At 46.5% G+C, this 16,954-nt stretch overlaps 1 protein-coding gene across 8 annotated transcripts in view; it reads right to left on the reverse strand.

Annotated features, from left to right (window-relative positions):
• Positions 1–16,954, reverse strand: part of PPFIA1 (PTPRF interacting protein alpha 1) — a 69,750-nt gene that overhangs the window by 16,506 nt on the left and 36,290 nt on the right. For 5 of the 8 annotated variants that reach the window (XM_040409082.1, XM_040409079.1, XM_040409081.1 and 2 more), the window contains exons 11-22: positions 16,568–16,699; positions 15,152–15,214; positions 13,701–13,780; positions 12,620–12,770; positions 11,112–11,114; positions 10,762–10,985; positions 9,633–9,867; positions 5,638–5,789; positions 4,732–4,904; positions 3,308–3,401; positions 376–457; positions 96–296 (exon numbers count right to left, since the gene is read on the reverse strand). In XM_040409082.1, coding sequence (XP_040265016.1) covers positions 96–296; positions 376–457; positions 3,308–3,401; positions 4,732–4,904; positions 5,638–5,789; positions 9,633–9,867; positions 10,762–10,985; positions 11,112–11,114; positions 12,620–12,770; positions 13,701–13,780; positions 15,152–15,214; positions 16,568–16,699 — 1,590 coding nt within the window. The remainder of the gene's footprint in view (positions 1–95; positions 297–375; positions 458–3,307; positions 3,402–4,731; positions 4,905–5,637; positions 5,790–9,632; positions 9,868–10,761; positions 10,986–11,111; positions 11,115–12,619; positions 12,771–13,700; positions 13,781–15,151; positions 15,215–16,567; positions 16,700–16,954) is intronic. The other 3 variants (XM_040409084.1, XM_040409080.1, XM_040409078.1) reach the window with 1 other exon arrangement.

The raw sequence follows: 16,954 nt of genomic DNA on the forward strand, positions 1-16,954 counted from the left end.
TACCTGCTAATGCATCATATGGATAATGTCCTAAGCAGACCATTGCAATGTGAAAAGTGGCAACAGCTAGTAAAATGACAGTATAATATCCTTACCGTTCTAGATGTGGGGGGAGCGGAAGGACTGGTCAGGGACATGATCTCTTGGATGGCGAGTCGCAGTTTTAACCTGTGCAATGGGTTACTAATACCGATCTCTCTCTGGATTTCGGTGTCAGAAAGAGCCGACATTATCGCCCCGCTTTTCACGTTGGCTCGGCATGCAGCCACGTACCAGGCGGGCATCCCGACCCAGAGCTGTAGGTGGAAGACACAGCGGTTAACATTCGCATTGACCTGTATAGCGCAGTCGAGGCTGCCAAAGACAAAGCCTTACCTCCAACCATACAACCACAGTCGGACCGTCCCACTGTGCAAATGGCAGCCCTTGTCGCCGAGCTTCTTCCAGCAGCTCGTGCCTGTAATCACAGATTATGTTAGGAGGGCAGATATTACACGACACATTAGGCACGTTCAGTTCCACATGTAACACTACGGCATCTTGTAACAGATCTTCATCATTTGCCATTTTTATTTAGTTTTTTACTCTACGCAGAAGAAAAACTATTGCTATTTATTCTGCTGTTTGACTGATCTATTAATATCTATTTATCTGCTGGATATGTTAAAGGCGTTTTCCGATAGATATGGGATAGGTCATCCATGTCAGATCGGTGGAAGGCCGAGACCTGGCACGCCCGTCGGCTGCACAAGGTTTTGTACACTCTGTAGTAGAAGAGTCAGGGTAATGCAGCTCAGCGTGGACAACTATTCCTTAACTATATCTGCGTCTTCCGTTTTGGTCGCCCAATAACACCTAGTAATCATGGCAACCCCTACATCACCCATGGAGCGCCCGTTATCTTTCACAAACCCCCGAATGATGCATGGTCCTGGGGGTAATTGGTCACTGCATGACCAGATAGATTTGGCATTCAGGACTCTAAGAAAGAGGATTTCCTGCTAATGGATAGAACTATGAAAGGGACGAGCAGAATACAAGGTGACAATGCCGGTTACTACTCTTTCGGCATTTTGGAAGAAACCCATGGTGGCAAGGTTTGGTACAGTATATATTTTTGCACAGTCGAGACCCATTATTCTGACCACTTCCTCCTCGAAGCTCATGAAGGAGTCACATGTGCTGAGCGGGCTCGGTGGGTATATAAGGTGTGTGATAGGCTGTCTGTACACACATCCCTCGCTGCTGTCATGGGCAAAAAGGGGCGATTTATACGAGTTGCAAAAAGGAATGATTATTGGTTTTCGAGTCAAGGGTGGCGGTATTTCTGAAACTGCGCAGTGTTCAACTGTTCTCGTGCTGCTCTGGTGAAAGTGTATGGTGAGTGGACAAACTGTCCCATTGGGAATAAGCGACGTGGAAATAGCAGAGCACCACGTGCCATTGATATGTGGGGGTGAGCGTCGGCTACAAAGGTGCGAGCGGGCGGACTGGCACTCTACGGTGGAGCAGCTCACCACCAAAATGACTTGGGGAGCTACCAGACGTGTGTCTAACACAACAGTTCAGAGAACCCTACTGCATATGGGGCTCCGAAGCAGACAGACGGTCACTGCAACTCTGGTAACAAAGTTGCATTAGCAGAAAAGGCTCCAATTTTTCGCGGTAGTATCGGAATTGGACCTCCGCTGATTGTCTTCTCCGATCAGTCACGTTTGCTGCTTCATGGAACGGACGGACGGTGGCGTGTCAGGACCGAAACATCAGGGAACAAACACCCTGCAACCATTGCTGGAAGAACAAAAGCCGGTGGGGGGCAGCGTTTTGGTCTGGGAAACGGCATTCTCTGGGCCACTCAACCATGTGGAGAGCACTCTCCACCAATTTGGGTATGAATTCATTGTTGCAGATCAGCCGATTGTCTCCCCTGTGGTGGATGGGATCTTCCAGCAAGACAATGAGACATGTCACACGTCAAGAAAACGTCCAACATTTGGTAGAAGAGCATGACCATATACTACCCTGGCACCCTAATTCCTAAGACTTGAACCCCACTGAGCATCTGTGGGACCACCTCGATGGTTGCGTTCACTCTATGGATCCCCCTCCAGCAGCTGTGGGACGCACTGAAGTCAGCATGGCTCCAGATACCTGTGACAACCTACCAGGACCTTACTGAGTAACTCAGGGCCCGTCTAGCACTGTCCGTGCTGCACACGGCTGTTACTCTGGATATTAGCTGTGGTCAGGATAATGGGACTTGACTCTGTATAGACTGGAGTAGAGTTTCTGAAATCACATCGCTGCACAGACAGAAAACACTGAGCAGACCTCAAGAAGCCGAGAAGTGAAATCTTCACCCTTAGTAACCACAAGGAGCATGCAAACAGAACCAGAGGAGAAGAGCATCCACCACTCAGTAAAACTTATACTCACCCTGATTTTACGCTAGCCCCAAAAAAGCAAAAAAAACAAACATAAGTACAAACCTAAAGTAGGGCTTAAAACATGTGGGTTTTTCAGTAATAAAATGTTTTGCCCCTGTTTTTTAATCTGCTTGCTGTCAGTAAATAGTCTTGAATATTCTGGTTTACAAGCAGAGGCCTAAAACCTATAAAGACCTCATACCTCTCACAGCTGAGGATTTGCTACAATTGTATCCAGTCTAGATAATTCCCTGTGAAATTGTCTGGTCCATAGGCTGATACGTTTAAAGGGGTTGTCTGAGAAATATATACAGCAGATCACAACGTATCTATCAATTTTTCAGCTTCTATGCTTAGCAAAGGCCATCAATATCTAATTGGTGGGGGGGTCTGAATCCGGGCATTCCTGGCGATCAGCTGTTTAAAGAAGCTCCGCCTGTGATTTCACATCCATGACCTTTGTGCAGCTCAGTCCCATTCAAATGGGTCTACGTGGCAATACCAAGCACAACCACTATACAATGTGTGGCACTGTGCTTGGTATGCTGTGAAGAGGCTGCAAAGCTGCAGCGCCTGTCAGACCTCCTCAAGCAGCTGATCGGCAGGGGTGCTAGGAGTCGGACCCCCACCTGGCATTCATGACCTACTCTGAGAATAGATCATCAATATTTAACCTGCACTGATGACAGAAACTTTCTGTTTGGCTAAAAGACAGGCGTCCCCATATCCCCTGCTCTGGTGAGGGGTCACATCGATCATAAAATGATGGCATATCCTTGTAATATGCAACTTCTTACAAGTTGGGAATACCCTTTTAAGCAATGATGCAATTTTTTTTTTATTTTTTTCATTTTTACAGCAAATATTAAAATAGTTCTTACTTCTTCTGGAGCTTTCGGTTTTTCTCTACCGGTCCTCCGAGCTTCGCAAGTCCAAGAGATTCTTGGGAAGTGCTTTCAAATTCTGGAATTCCACCTACAAATGATATTGCACAAGTTACCATTTTATGATTATGGATTTGGTGAGAAATGCAGGTGACTTGCTCAGATCATCATTAGGACTATAGAAGCCAGCAGGTAAAACATTAGACTATGGTATGTGTGCATCAGGCATAAAAGGTTGTGATTGAAAGGGGTTGTCTGTGATTTTAATATTAAAAGGGGCTTGCTCATTTCGCACTTCTAAAGCATATAGCTAGGATATGCCACCAATGTCCGACAGGACACCAATATCAGTAGGATATGCCACCAATGTCCGACAGGACACCAATATCAGTAGGATATGCCACCAATGTCTGACAGGACACCAATATCGCTAGGATATGCCACCAATGTCCGACAGGACACCAATATCGCTAGGATATGCCACCAATGTCCGACAGGACACCAATATCGCTAGGATATGCCACCAATGTCCGACAGGACACCAATATCGCTAGGATATGCCACCAATGTCCGACAGGACACCAATATCGCTAGGATATGCCACCAATGTCCGACAGGACACCAATATCGCTAGGATATGCCACCAATGTCCGACAGGACACCAATATCGCTGGGATATGCCACCAATGTCCGACAGGACACCTATATAGCTAGGATATGCCACCAATGTCTTGGACCCGCACATATCTGTAGAACAGGACCCCAAAGCGAAGGAGAGCGCGCCGCACATGCCATTCACTTCTATAGGAGTTCTGAAAAGAGCTGAACGAGCGAGCGCGGCTATTTCCGGAACTCCCACAGTAGTGAACGGAGAGCAAGTGCGCCCACATCTCCATTCTTCAGGAAATAGCTGAGTCTGTGCAGCTATTTTTGGCCCTTCTATAGAAGTGAATGGAGGGTGGCTGCACCTATGTGGTGCGCCCCCGTTCTAGAGACAGATGTGGGACCTGCACTTACTGGACCCTTGGTGGCATATCCTAGCAATATGCCACCAAAAGTGCAAGATGAGCCAACCCCTTTAATGACCTATTATTGAGATAGTTCAACAGTATCAAACTGGTGGCGGGCCAGCTCCTGGGACTCCGGAAAGTACTGCGTTCCCTTCAATACCAGGTGCAGTGTAGTCATCCTCTAGTGGCTATGTATGGTACTACACGTACTCAGAGCGACAGTACCACATTAAGCCATTACAAAATGTACAGAAATGTGCCTGGTAATGAGCACCATGGCCTCTTTAAACAGCTGGGAGCAAGAACCCCTCCAACCTAACACTTATAGTCTATCCCAAAGGTAAGTCATCAATGTTAAAATCCCAGACAACTTTTTCAATAGGAATGTAGTGTAACATGAGTGACGCTCACCTGGTCCGAGAGACTCTTTGCCCATTTGTCCAGGACGGCCCTTTTCTTTTTTGCCAAATAGGCGTCCGATGGATGACTTGATTCCTTTCTTTTTCGGGGCTTTGTTGAGGGAGTCCTGGCTGCTGTTACTGCTGCTGGGATTGCTGACCTGACCGTCCTGTGAGCCCGTGGAGCTGTAAGAGACCGTTCAGCTCCAGGATCAGGACTGGACTGTATATGTCAGAGCGAGATCTGCTCTTAGCAACCCTCCACTATGGCTCATAGAGGGGTGATCCTGAGCGAGGAACCCCAATTTATGATGCCCATAGGTCTTAAGGAGGACCCACACCCTCTCCTGACGTCCGTTTTAGCAACTACTAGCATGGAACTGGAACAACAGTTTTGGAGCATCTATTCTTACAACTATGTTGAAAGATTCCAATATTATTCCTGGTAGACGTTTATAAATGAATTGCTTGCAATATGCAATGAAGGTCCACCTCAGCTGGGTGTTACCATTTGGGAAGGGGGGTGTGTCCCTGAAAAGTCTGAATGTGTCCAATCAGTGTCAGACAGGGACACACCCCAACTGGTAACACCCAGCTAGACCTTTTCTGCAACCTGCTAGCAATTCAATCACAACTTCTAGTAGGAGTAATAGAGGAATAACACAACATAGAGTCATATGAATAAATGCTCCAGAATTGTTATTACATGGGGAATGCAAGAAGTTACTAAAACAGACATGTCAGGAGAGGCGAGAGGTCATTTTTAATAAGTCACATAGTAAGGGGGTGTCTTGTCGAGACAACCCCATTCAATTTCTGCACTTTGCGGTGGTCCATATTGGTCCAGCTTTGCAAATCAGTCATTTACTGTGGCCTAGGAATATGCTGAATAACACTGGAGGCTGCGATCAATACCTACTTTCTAATGTCCCGGATGTCCTCGTGGCTCATGGTGTGCAACGCTCCTTTATGAACCGAACTCAACCGCAAAGATCTGGGAGATGAAGGAGGGGACGTCTCGCAGCGTATTGTGGCTTTGTCATCACGAGGATCATCTCTAGTACCTGGAGGCTGGAGACAAAGAGACAAATTAGCCCTGCAATCTGCTGCACCTCTTATTGTAATGTATAACTCGGTAAGGGGCCACGTGCAAGGCTGGGGGCGAAGAAGACTAGACGACTGCAATTATGGGTTCAAAAAAAACAATTTTCTACTGTTCACACTTTTTGGCCGTCCTTTGTACGTATATTGTATGCTGGGAGGATTGCCTTGGCTATATACCTCTGATGAAAGGCTCAGACGTATGCCACTGTATAGGCAGACGTATGCCACTGTATATGCCACTGTATAGGCATCCATGTTAAAAATAATTGTACACCTTGAGGCATACACATTCCTCCACATAGAAAAGTGCAGTCAAATACACTTTTTATACTCGTTCCAAGCTACACCCTTTTGGCATCCATCGGGTGAATGGGGTGGGAACTCTCCTGGCATATACACTGACCCTACACTGAAAATGCAGTGGGATCATAGCCCAAAATCCTAAAGAATAGTGCGATTTTATGTATAGTATAAGAATATCTGCATAAAGTAAAATTCTTTAAAAAGGGTTTTCTGTGATCTTTTAAAGCAGCTCTGTCATCTGGAAAACCCTATAGAACCGGGCATATAGCCCGCTAGGGTTGCTGACGCTGATTAAAACGATACCCATCTTTTATCTGTAGGTAGTAGTGCCGAGGAGAAATGCTAATGAGCTATTAGAGCACCAGGTGGCGGGCTTAGGCGGTTCGAGCACCGCTCCAGCAACGTCCCTGGTGCTCCATACTGACGCGCCTCTCTATCAAATCATGCCCCCCCTCCCTTTAGATTGGCGCTGAGATCTAGCGCCTGCGCACCCGCTGTCTAGCACACGGCGGTCACGTCATTGACCCAGGAAGTGGCACCACGGTTGTAATCAGCATCATCAACCCTAGCAGGCTATATCGCAGCTCACCAAGCACATCGCTGTGCCTTGGTATTGTTCTCAGCCCCATTCACTTCAATGGGACTGAGCTGCGCCTAGGCCACGTGACCAAAGAACGTGACCTCACTGGCCTAGGAAAAGGGTGTCGGACCCCCACCGATCAGACACTGATGACCTATTCAGAGAACAGGTCATCAGTTCAAGAATCTCGGAAAATCTTTTAATCAAGCAGCAAGAAGAACTGATAGATCATGGACTATTAACGGGGTTGTCTCACTTCAGCAAATAACTTTCTCTACATAATAAATGCTATTACAAGGCACTTACTAACGTATTGTGATTGTCCATATTGCTTCCTTTGCTGGCTGGATTCATTTTTCTATCACACTATACCCCGCTCGTTTCCGCGGTTATGACCACCCAGGAAACCATCAGCATGGCCGTGCTTGCATACTATTAAAAAAAAAAGGGCACCAGCCTATGTACTCATGGTCTCAGCCACCAGAGAGGCCAGCATTTTTTCCTATAGTGTGCAAGCACGACCACCACTGCTGGACTGCAGGGTGGTCGTAACCATGGAAACGAGCAGGGCATAATGTGATGGAAAAATGAATGAAGCCAGCAAGGCAGGCAATATGGAGAATCACAACACATTAGTAAGTGCCTTGTATTAACATTCTCTACATGATAAATGCCATCTGCTGAAGCGACACAACCCCTTTAAATACTGTCATCTTCATATATGTGAACAGAGCGGATTTTGCTAGAACATTCCGGGGAACTAGGCCACAAAAGGGGCGGGGCTTATAAAACCCCAGCCAAAAAGTGGATGGTTTAGGGTTGATATCCCAGGGAGTGGGGCTTAAATCTCCCAATTGTAACTTTTTAAATTATAATTAGAAGGACACATAGACATAACTCCCTTGTACTGGGGTAAGGCTACAATGAGAAGCTAAGGCACACCCGATAGATAAAGGCTGTATTCTTCACGTCCTCCTCACACTCTCAGAGACAAAAAGTCAGAAACAGAACAAAATCAGAGTGAAATGAAATTATTTTTTTGCCAGTAACACAGGCATGCAAAAGCACAGCATGTTGTATAAGGTATTAATATTGTATCATTACCTTTCTACGATATTTCCTTAAATCGCTAGGCTAATAAAGATGTGCAAAGAGAGGAGTTAGTAGAAGGAAAGCAAGTCAGAAAACCCCAATATCCCAAAGCTGAAGTGCCATGAGCATAGAGCAGCGTTCACACATGCAGGTTTTAGAGTCATATATTTAGATCACACATGAAAGATTTAGTGGAGTCACTGTGTACATACATTACATTGTTTTCCTGTACTGATCCTGAGTTACATCCTTGTATTACACTCCAGAGCTGCACTCACTATTCTGCTGGTGCAGTCACTGTGTACATATATTACATTACTTCTCCTGTACTGATCCTGAGTTACATCCTGTATTATACTCCAGAGCTGCACTCACTATTCTGCTGGTGCAGTCACTGTGTACATATATTACATTACTTATCCTGTACTGATCCTGAGTTACATCCTGTATTATACTCCAGAGCTGCACTCACTATTCTGCTGGTGCAGTCACTGTGTACATATATTACATTACTTATCCTGTACTGATCCTGAGTTACATCCTGTATTATACTCCAGAGCTGCACTCACTATTCTGCTGGTGCAGTCACTGTGTACATACATTATATTACTTATCCTGTACTGATCCTGAGTTACATCCTGTATTATACTCCAGAGCTGCACTCACTATTCTGCTGGTGCATTGACTGTGTACATACATTACATTACTTATCCTGTACTGATCCTGAGTTACATCCTGTATTATACTCCAGAGCTGCACTCACTATTCTGCTGGTGCAGTCACTGTGTACATACATTACATTACTTATCCTGTACTGATCCTGAGTTACATCCTGTATTATACTCCAGAGCTGCACTCACTATTCTGCTGGTGAAGTCACTGTGTACATACATTACTTATCCTGTACTGATCCCGAGTTACATCCTGTATTATACTCCAGAGCTGCACTCACTATTCTGCTGGTGGAGTCACTGTATACATAAATTACATTACTTATCCTGTACTGATCCTGAGTTACATCATATATTATACTCCAGAGCGGCACTCACTATTCTGCTGGTTGAGTCACTGTGTACATACATACATTACTTATCCTGTACTGATCCTGAGCTACATCCGGTCTTACTGAATCTTTTCCCACAGAACTATACATCAATCTGCTCAGCTTCTCCTGCTCTATTCTCTGCTTCTGGCAGATATGACACCAAATTCAATGTGACAGATAAATTTTCAAAAGTTCTTTAGAAGCTGAAAAGGATACGTTGTGAACTTGCGGAATACTAACACTTTTCTATCTACAAAAGGTCAATGTACATCATGAGGGAATCATATTCAGAAAGAATTTCAAAGCAAAGGTCAGATCAACGACCATAAAAGTGAAACGGCCTGGTAAAAGGCTGGCGCAATACGACCCACAATCTGCAGATCGATGCCACCCCATGACTGACCCTATGGTATACATGCCCACTCAATGGGCAGGGGCATACAACGCAGCCATAGGGCTCATAGCAATAAGCCCCAATGGGCCACTCTGTACTGACTGATCTGTCCCCTCTTGTGCCATTTCTGACCACTGGGGGCGCTAAGTGCATTTGTTTTTATACAGCTAGTGGTAAGCACAATGGAAGCTGCATAAATGTGTAAACAGGAAGCTCCCCCTAGTGGTAGGTAGACACTAAGACAAGTAACAAAAAAAAACAGTTCAGGGAAGGTTTGCCTCCCATCACGGGCGGCCCCGTAGTCTTCTCACGACCTTGCTCCTCCATAGGGCTAACTATTATCGGGACACATGGTGGACTGTGTGGACTATAAGACCCAGCATTCCCACAACTTACCAAAGTCATGACGCCTAGCCTGTCCACTTCACGAGCAGGGCTGTGCGGGATTCTTCTGGGGGTCGATCGCCCACTACCAGGTGGGGACGACCCTGCGAGGGACATGCCAGTGAACGAGGGAGGAATAGAAGTCATCGACCTGAAGCGGCCAATGTTGTCTAGACTCCCGCTGCCCACCCGAGACTCGATCTCCTCAGCTCTCTGCTCTGTGTTCTCCTTCTCCTCCTGTATTAACCTGTATATGGAAAAATAAAACCCAGAATTCAAGTATTACTAAAACAATCGGCTCTGTCCACAGGAAATGTAGTGCCATGGGGTATATCAGGCGGGCTAGTTACTTCAACCCTTTGCCTTTGGGAGACACCTGGCACATTGAGAAACTGCCACCCAGCACTTTACACACATGGGCGTCTTCATACGATACTCCATTAAACTGACATTTCTTTGGGAAAATAAAAAGTTTGCTGCAAAAAGTCTGACCCAAGTAAAGCCAAAAACACACACAAAAAAAAAGGTAAAAGTTCAGGATGTGCATAGGTGCTACTTATGTCAAAACAGCTGCTCAACTGTGTCCACCAGTCTGCCTCCGTGGCCATGCGGTACTCTAGTCCCGACACAGCCGATGATGGAGGGTCATGTGACGTGATGCGCCCATCAGCAGCTTACATTGAACTGCACTGTGCATGCGCTACTTTTCCTTGTCGTGTGCAGTGCTATTCAACAGAGGCTGCTGATAGACGTACTGGGTCACACAACCCGGCATCAGTGACCATGTTGGGACCGGAAGGCAGCGCGGCCAGGGAGGCTGACTCGTAGAAGCAATCAGGCAGCTGTTCACAATCTATTAAGGTCTCATTCACATAATCGTATGAATGGTTCCGCGGGTGCTGTCTGCATCTGTTGTTCCATTCCGTGGCCACGCAAAAAATATAGAGCTTGTCCTATTCTTGTCCTCAACCATGGACAAGAATAGGCATTTCTGTAATGGGCCGTCGGTTCCGTTCCACAAATTGAGGAACGCACACAGGTGGCATCCGTGTTTTGCGGATCCACAATTTGCAGGCCGCAAAACACAGCAGGCTGCAGATCTGCTGCGTTCCCCCAATTTCCTACTTAATTCCTAACCTACCTGATCTCATTATTGATAGCGTCCAACTGTTCCTGCAACATAACGGCGAGGGTCTGCGCGTCTGCCTGGCCGCACGGGGAAAGGAGGTCTACGGAGCTGAAAATGGTGTCCCTGTCGTCCTCCATGTCGGAAATATCCACGTCGCTTTCGAAAGCCTGGGCGACATTAGCCAGGACGCTAGCCTGCTGGGCTCGTTCCCAGTCCTGCTCATTGAGAGTCTGTACCTGTGAACGCACACAACAAGCGACTCACTAAAAGGCGGTGAAGTTTTGCTTCTGGATAAAATCCAAGCAGGAGAAAGACTGAAAACTGCAATGCACACAAATCACATGGCGGAGAGAGATACTTACGTGCTGAAAACGCAGATCCAGAGAAGAAAAGAAAGAAAAGAGAAAAAAAAAGAGAGAACAGGGCTTTTAGATTCAGTAACGACATGTGATGGGAAGTGCGAGATTCAACCAGACGGTGGGGTGGACACAGAAGAGGCTTGACTACTGCACTCACGCACACACACCAGCTCACATATAACACTCGGATATGTTTAAAAGAGGTATTCCGGTTACAGGTTGTCACCTATCCATCGGATAAGGGATAAATGATTCGTGGGCTCTGGACCCATCCAAATGGAGGGGCAGGTTGAGCATGTGTGCTGCGGCTTCATTCATTCACTATGGGACTGCCGGAGACCTGGAGCTCCATTTGGACTGGGGGACAGACTGCCTATTCACAGGATCGGTCCCAGTAATTGGATCAACCACCAATCTAACAGGGGATGGGGGATAATTTGTTCGAACTGGAATACCCCTGTAATGTTTTTTTTTCGGAGGCATTGAGACTGATAATCTATCCTTAGGAAAGACCATCACTACTGGTTGGGATCTAACTCCCGATACCCCCACTGATCAGCTGAATGAAGGGTCTGCGGCACTCTGGCCGTGTCCCCTCCACTGTTTACCAGGCACAGCTCTGCACATTTTGTAGTGGCTGCAGCACATGAATGGTCTGAGCTGTAACCCCAAGTTCACACCTGAGCGTTCTACAGCGCGTTCCTACGCGCTGTAAAACGCTCAACATGGAGAAACCAATGCTTCCCTATGGGAATGGTTCTCACCTGGGCGTTTTACAGCGCGTACGATCTCACTGTAAAACGCCCGACGCTCAAACAAGTACTTGAGCTTTTTTTTGGGCGTTTGTCGCGCGTTCCCGTACATAGACTTTCGGGAACGCGCGACAATGTGTGTTCGCCTGTCTCTGTATGCGCGATTGTAAACGCCCGTACAATCAGAACGCTCAGGTGTGAACCCGGGGTAATACAGGCATAGCCGCTACTATATGGACATATAGTAGCTGGGCCTGATGATCGATTAAGTGGATGTGGTGCGTGTCATAGTGCCACGGCATCTTAAGGGTGCATTGACACGACTTTATCCATTGTACAACTTGTAGATCCGCAAAATATGGATGCGGTCTGTGTGCATCCCCCACTGAAAATATCCCTACTCTTGTACCCATAACAGACCAGAATAGGGTATGTTCTATGTTCATTGAGTTCAGCGGCAGAAACTTTCCTATAATTTGATTCAGTGACTGACATTTCCTTCATGGGTATGGACAGAGGTTGTCAGTCACTCCCTTGGGGAGGGGGAGAGCAAAACTCACAGCTTTGTCAATGAAAATACTGAATAGACAATGTTCTGAAACAGAGTTCCCCGGCCCACCCTCTTTCTGAGGTTGCCCCCACATATCCGTGTATTCTATCAGAATTACACCCACAATTTTATGATAATGTACTGTCACGCTTCATGTCATGCAGGAAGTGATCTCTACTGGGTATGTGGCATGCAAAAGAAAAGCCAACCTTAGAGGGCTCATCCCGCAGAGCAGCTAGCCGTCCTTTCTGCGGTCGCCGTAGGACCAGAGAAGAACTGTAAGACTCGGGATGCCCATCAGACAATGAAGACGGGGCAAGAGCATATCTGAAGTCAGGAACGCTGCCCAGGTGAGGCCGGCTAAAAGAAAGGATATATAGATCGTGTCACTGGAAAGCACCATGTAATACTTCATTCATTCAATGGAGGCGCTGCAGGGGAAGTGAACATGTGCAACTAGGTTAAGGTACTTTCACACTTGCGTTAAACTTTTCCGGTATTGAGTTCCGTCTTAGGGGCTCAATACCGGAAAAAAACTGATCAGTTTTATCCTAATGCATTCTGAATGGAGAGCAATCCGTTCAGGATGCATCAGATGTCTTCAGTTCAGTCACTGTACGGTTTTTGGACGGAGAAAATACCGCAGCATGCTGCAGTATTTTCTCCGTCCAAAATTCCGGAACACTTGCCGGAAAGCCGTATCCGGCATTATTTTCCATTAAAAAATGCATTAATGCCGGATCCGGCACCAAGTGTTCCGGAAAAACATTTGAAAAAGAAAAAGATAAAATTCCGGATCCGTTTTTCCAGATGACAACCAGAGAGACGGATCCAGTATTGCAATGCATTTGTGAGACGGATCCGCATCCAGATCCGTCTACAAATGTTATCCATTTGCACACAGATTGCCGGATCCAGCAGGCAGTTCTGGCGACGGAACTGCCTGCCGGAATCCAACGACACAAGTGTGAAAGTACACTTACCACAGAGATTACACTGGATCATTGGGGATCTTAGTAGCGGGACATCACATGATCAGCTTATGTTCAGAGTTACCTCTAATAAAAATTAAAAATAAAGTTGCGAAAAGCAAACAATTCCTTTAAGGACTCCGACACTGAAGCTTCTTAGTTGCCATATGACAAGACAAACTCTTGCCAAATGTTTCTCGTCCCTTCCACATGTGAATGTGCAGCGCCTCCCGCCGATCCAATGTGGTAAAGCGCGAAAGATAAAAAGTTTAAAACATTTCCTTACAGCATGGAAATAATTGGGGGCGTCTCTCCATACCTGTGGTGCAGCGACGCTGCCCGTATCCTGACCTGCTCATTTTCGGATCGGAGGTTTTCTATTTCGATCAGTAGTTGCTCCTAATAAAGAGAAACAAAACCAACGTTAACTACAAGCTGATTTTTATTTACAGCGAACAGATTGCTTTGCTTACTCTGTACAAGCAGAGATTTCTGGACAGAGTGGATAGAGGACAAGTAAAGTGTCGTACATTGACAGGTGACTGCAGGGCATTGTGGTGCACACACTGTTATCGCTGTTGCCATCGGTTGGCTGTGCAGTCACACGTCCATGTATGACATGTCGGGCCCGTCACGTAAACAGGACACGGTGATGACCCAAAGTACGGACAGCATGGAAACTATACAGAATGTAAATAGAAAGCACATTAAATTCTTAGGCGTTTGCGGATTCTAAGGGCAATATTCTTAGGGGGATGTGTAAAGAGGTTGTCCAATTCTAAAATGGGTGACCTACACTCAAGACAGGCCATCAATATTAGATTGGGGGGTCCGACTCTCAGCATCCCCTCAGTTCAGCTGTTTGAAGAGGCCACAACAATTCTGTGACAGTTGCATTCTCGTCAATCTTTACCTGCATGCCGTCTACAGTACACTGTAGTGGCGGTGGACTTTAATTACAGCTGTTCATCAGATTAAAGCGAATGGGGGGCAGCAGAGTTGTAATTACACCTGCTCGTCGCTGCAATATCGACAGCGAGCAGGTAGACAGTGAGGAGAGCGCATCACTCGTATGAGCGCCGTGTTGTCTTCATATAGCTGATCTGATATTGAAGACCTATCCTAAGAATAGGTAATCAATATAACAAAAGTGGAAAACCCCTTTAAAGGTAACCTGTCACCTCCAAAAACCATCCCAAGCCACCAGCAGTACCTGACAGTAACCAGCAACCTGTTTCCGATGATAATTTTCTTCCTGAAGGCCGATGCGGTACTGCTGACGGCTTGGGATGGTTTTTGGAGGCGACAGGTTCCCTTTAAGGGGCTCATTTTAGGATATCTCAGACAACCCCCTTAAACGCCACCATAAAATAGACAATGCCTCTGAAAATGTGGGCACTGCGGGGATCAGCTGATAGCCCCAGGACTCACTACTGGCATCCCTGGCAAAGAGATGATTTTGCTATGGAAGCAACGGCCAGCCGACCATTTAGGAATACATGGTGGCCATTCAGATAAGGGTGGCACAAGGCTTACAGAATGGAAGTTGCCATCAGAGCAGCTCTCCATCCTTGCACACAGAGGGGGACGCAGAGCGAGGTTCCTCATCCAAGACATCCATATGCCTAATAAGGCACATTGACAGGGGTTCCCATTACAGGACGACCCCTTTAAACCTTATACAACACACAACAACCTGAGCAAAATAGTTGTTCCTATAGACTTGTGGAACGCCATGCAGTGTACTCCAGCAATGGCTCTAAAACCAACCTTCTCGTGCTGGATTTCCTCAATCAGCTTCTTGGCAGACTCGACATCTCTGATGAGAGCATTCTGAAACGGTAAAGATGTACAGAAGAACTCAATGTTATTAACACGTTCTTGCCAGTTCGGTCATATAGAACACCTCTGTACACACTTTAGTAATGTCGGTCTGTCTATCCTGCAGACGCTGCGGACATCTGCCCTGTAGATACCTTACATAAACGCACATGCTGGCAGCTCTGGAAAAAAAGTCTGTAAAAGGTAAAAATACTAGAATACTAAAAAAAATGTAATGGCAAACAAAAGGAGCGAGGGTTGCGCTTAACAGGAGCTTGCACTCTAACTACAGCACTCATCAAAGAAAACCGTGAGCTCTGAACTGCAAGAGGAGCTCCAATGTGCTGCCATGTAAGAAAGAGCCTAACGGCAGTCACAGCCTCCGGGATTATGTCCCATTTAGGCCCCCCATTCACATGACCGTATCAGTACATCTCAATGCCCATTCTTGTCTGCAAAACGAACAATAGGACATGTTTTATTATTTTTTTGCGGGGCTGAGGAATGGACATACGGATGCGGACAGCACACTGTGTGCTGTCTGCACCTTTTGTGGCCCCGTTGAAATTAATGGGTCAGCATCCGATCCGCAAAAAACATGGATCAGATGCAGAACAATAATGCGGTCATGTGAATCGGGCCTCGCAACTAGGAACAGCCTCTCAGATCCGTTACTGGGGGGGAACGGAGGAGATCTAGCCGCAACCTGGCAAATAAGTCCATGAGTGGCTGGACAAAAACCGATAGGCGCAGCAGTATTTGTCTGGCCGATCCACAGCATATTTGCCTGGTTGCGTCCGAATCTCCGCCGGTCCCTATTTTAGTAAATGGGGTCGGACGGAATTCCGACAGTGCGTGGCTGTGACGAATCCGGCAGGCTGTTCCCGGACGGATCTGCTTAAAAGAAGATATAATACAGGCCTAAGTCACAGTGGCAGGACTCCAGGAAGCTGAGATATGAGAAGCTGTTTGTGTGGGCTTTACACTGTGAAGCTGCTGGGTGAGGGGGTGGTGGGGAAGCATGTCTGTCAAAATAGCAGCTCTGCAGGGTCACCTAGATATATTATTGTACCTTGCCAAACAATTGTCAAAACCTGCAGTGACACCTGATTCCCCCACAGGAGAAAAGCAGCGTTAAGACCCCAAAAAACATCTCCTTATGCACATTAGCTTGTTAGACCCCTATTAGGGTAGTGGGATTTGTAGCTTTAAGTTCGCCACAGATATCAGGTTTTAGCTCCCTACCACCAATATTAGTTTCTTTCCTCTATATTCCAGGAGAGAGGAATCTCTACCATATCTGACCTGTCATAGATACTGTCCTCCTCCATATTAGTATAATCCCCTCCGGTAAACAGGCGTTACCTTGTCCTCCAGGGACGCCATCCTCTCCTTCAGGTGGAGCTGTAACCGTTCATTGGACTCGGAGAGAAGTTTGTCCACGGTCTCGGACAGGCGCTTATTATGTTCTTCATTCATCTTCTCTCTCTGCCGGGCCTAATAATCGGGGGAGATTAAGGAGCAAGACTAAAACAGAGCACATCGACGGGTTACGCAAGACTGTCGTCCGAACGAGACTGTCCTCTTTACAAGCTGCTTAAATTAGGCATGAATATACTTAGACCGCTAATCTTAGCCGTGGTGCTAATGAATGTCAGCAGTGTCGGATTTAACCGTTCGCTTGGAATGGAGAATGGCAGAGGTTTGTGGACGACCTTTGGAGATTAAGTGTACCATATGTTTAAGCAAGAG

Source organism: Bufo bufo, chromosome 10 (genome assembly GCF_905171765.1).
Source record: "Bufo bufo chromosome 10, aBufBuf1.1, whole genome shotgun sequence".
In the NCBI taxonomy this organism is placed as follows: domain Eukaryota; kingdom Metazoa; phylum Chordata; class Amphibia; order Anura; family Bufonidae; genus Bufo; species Bufo bufo.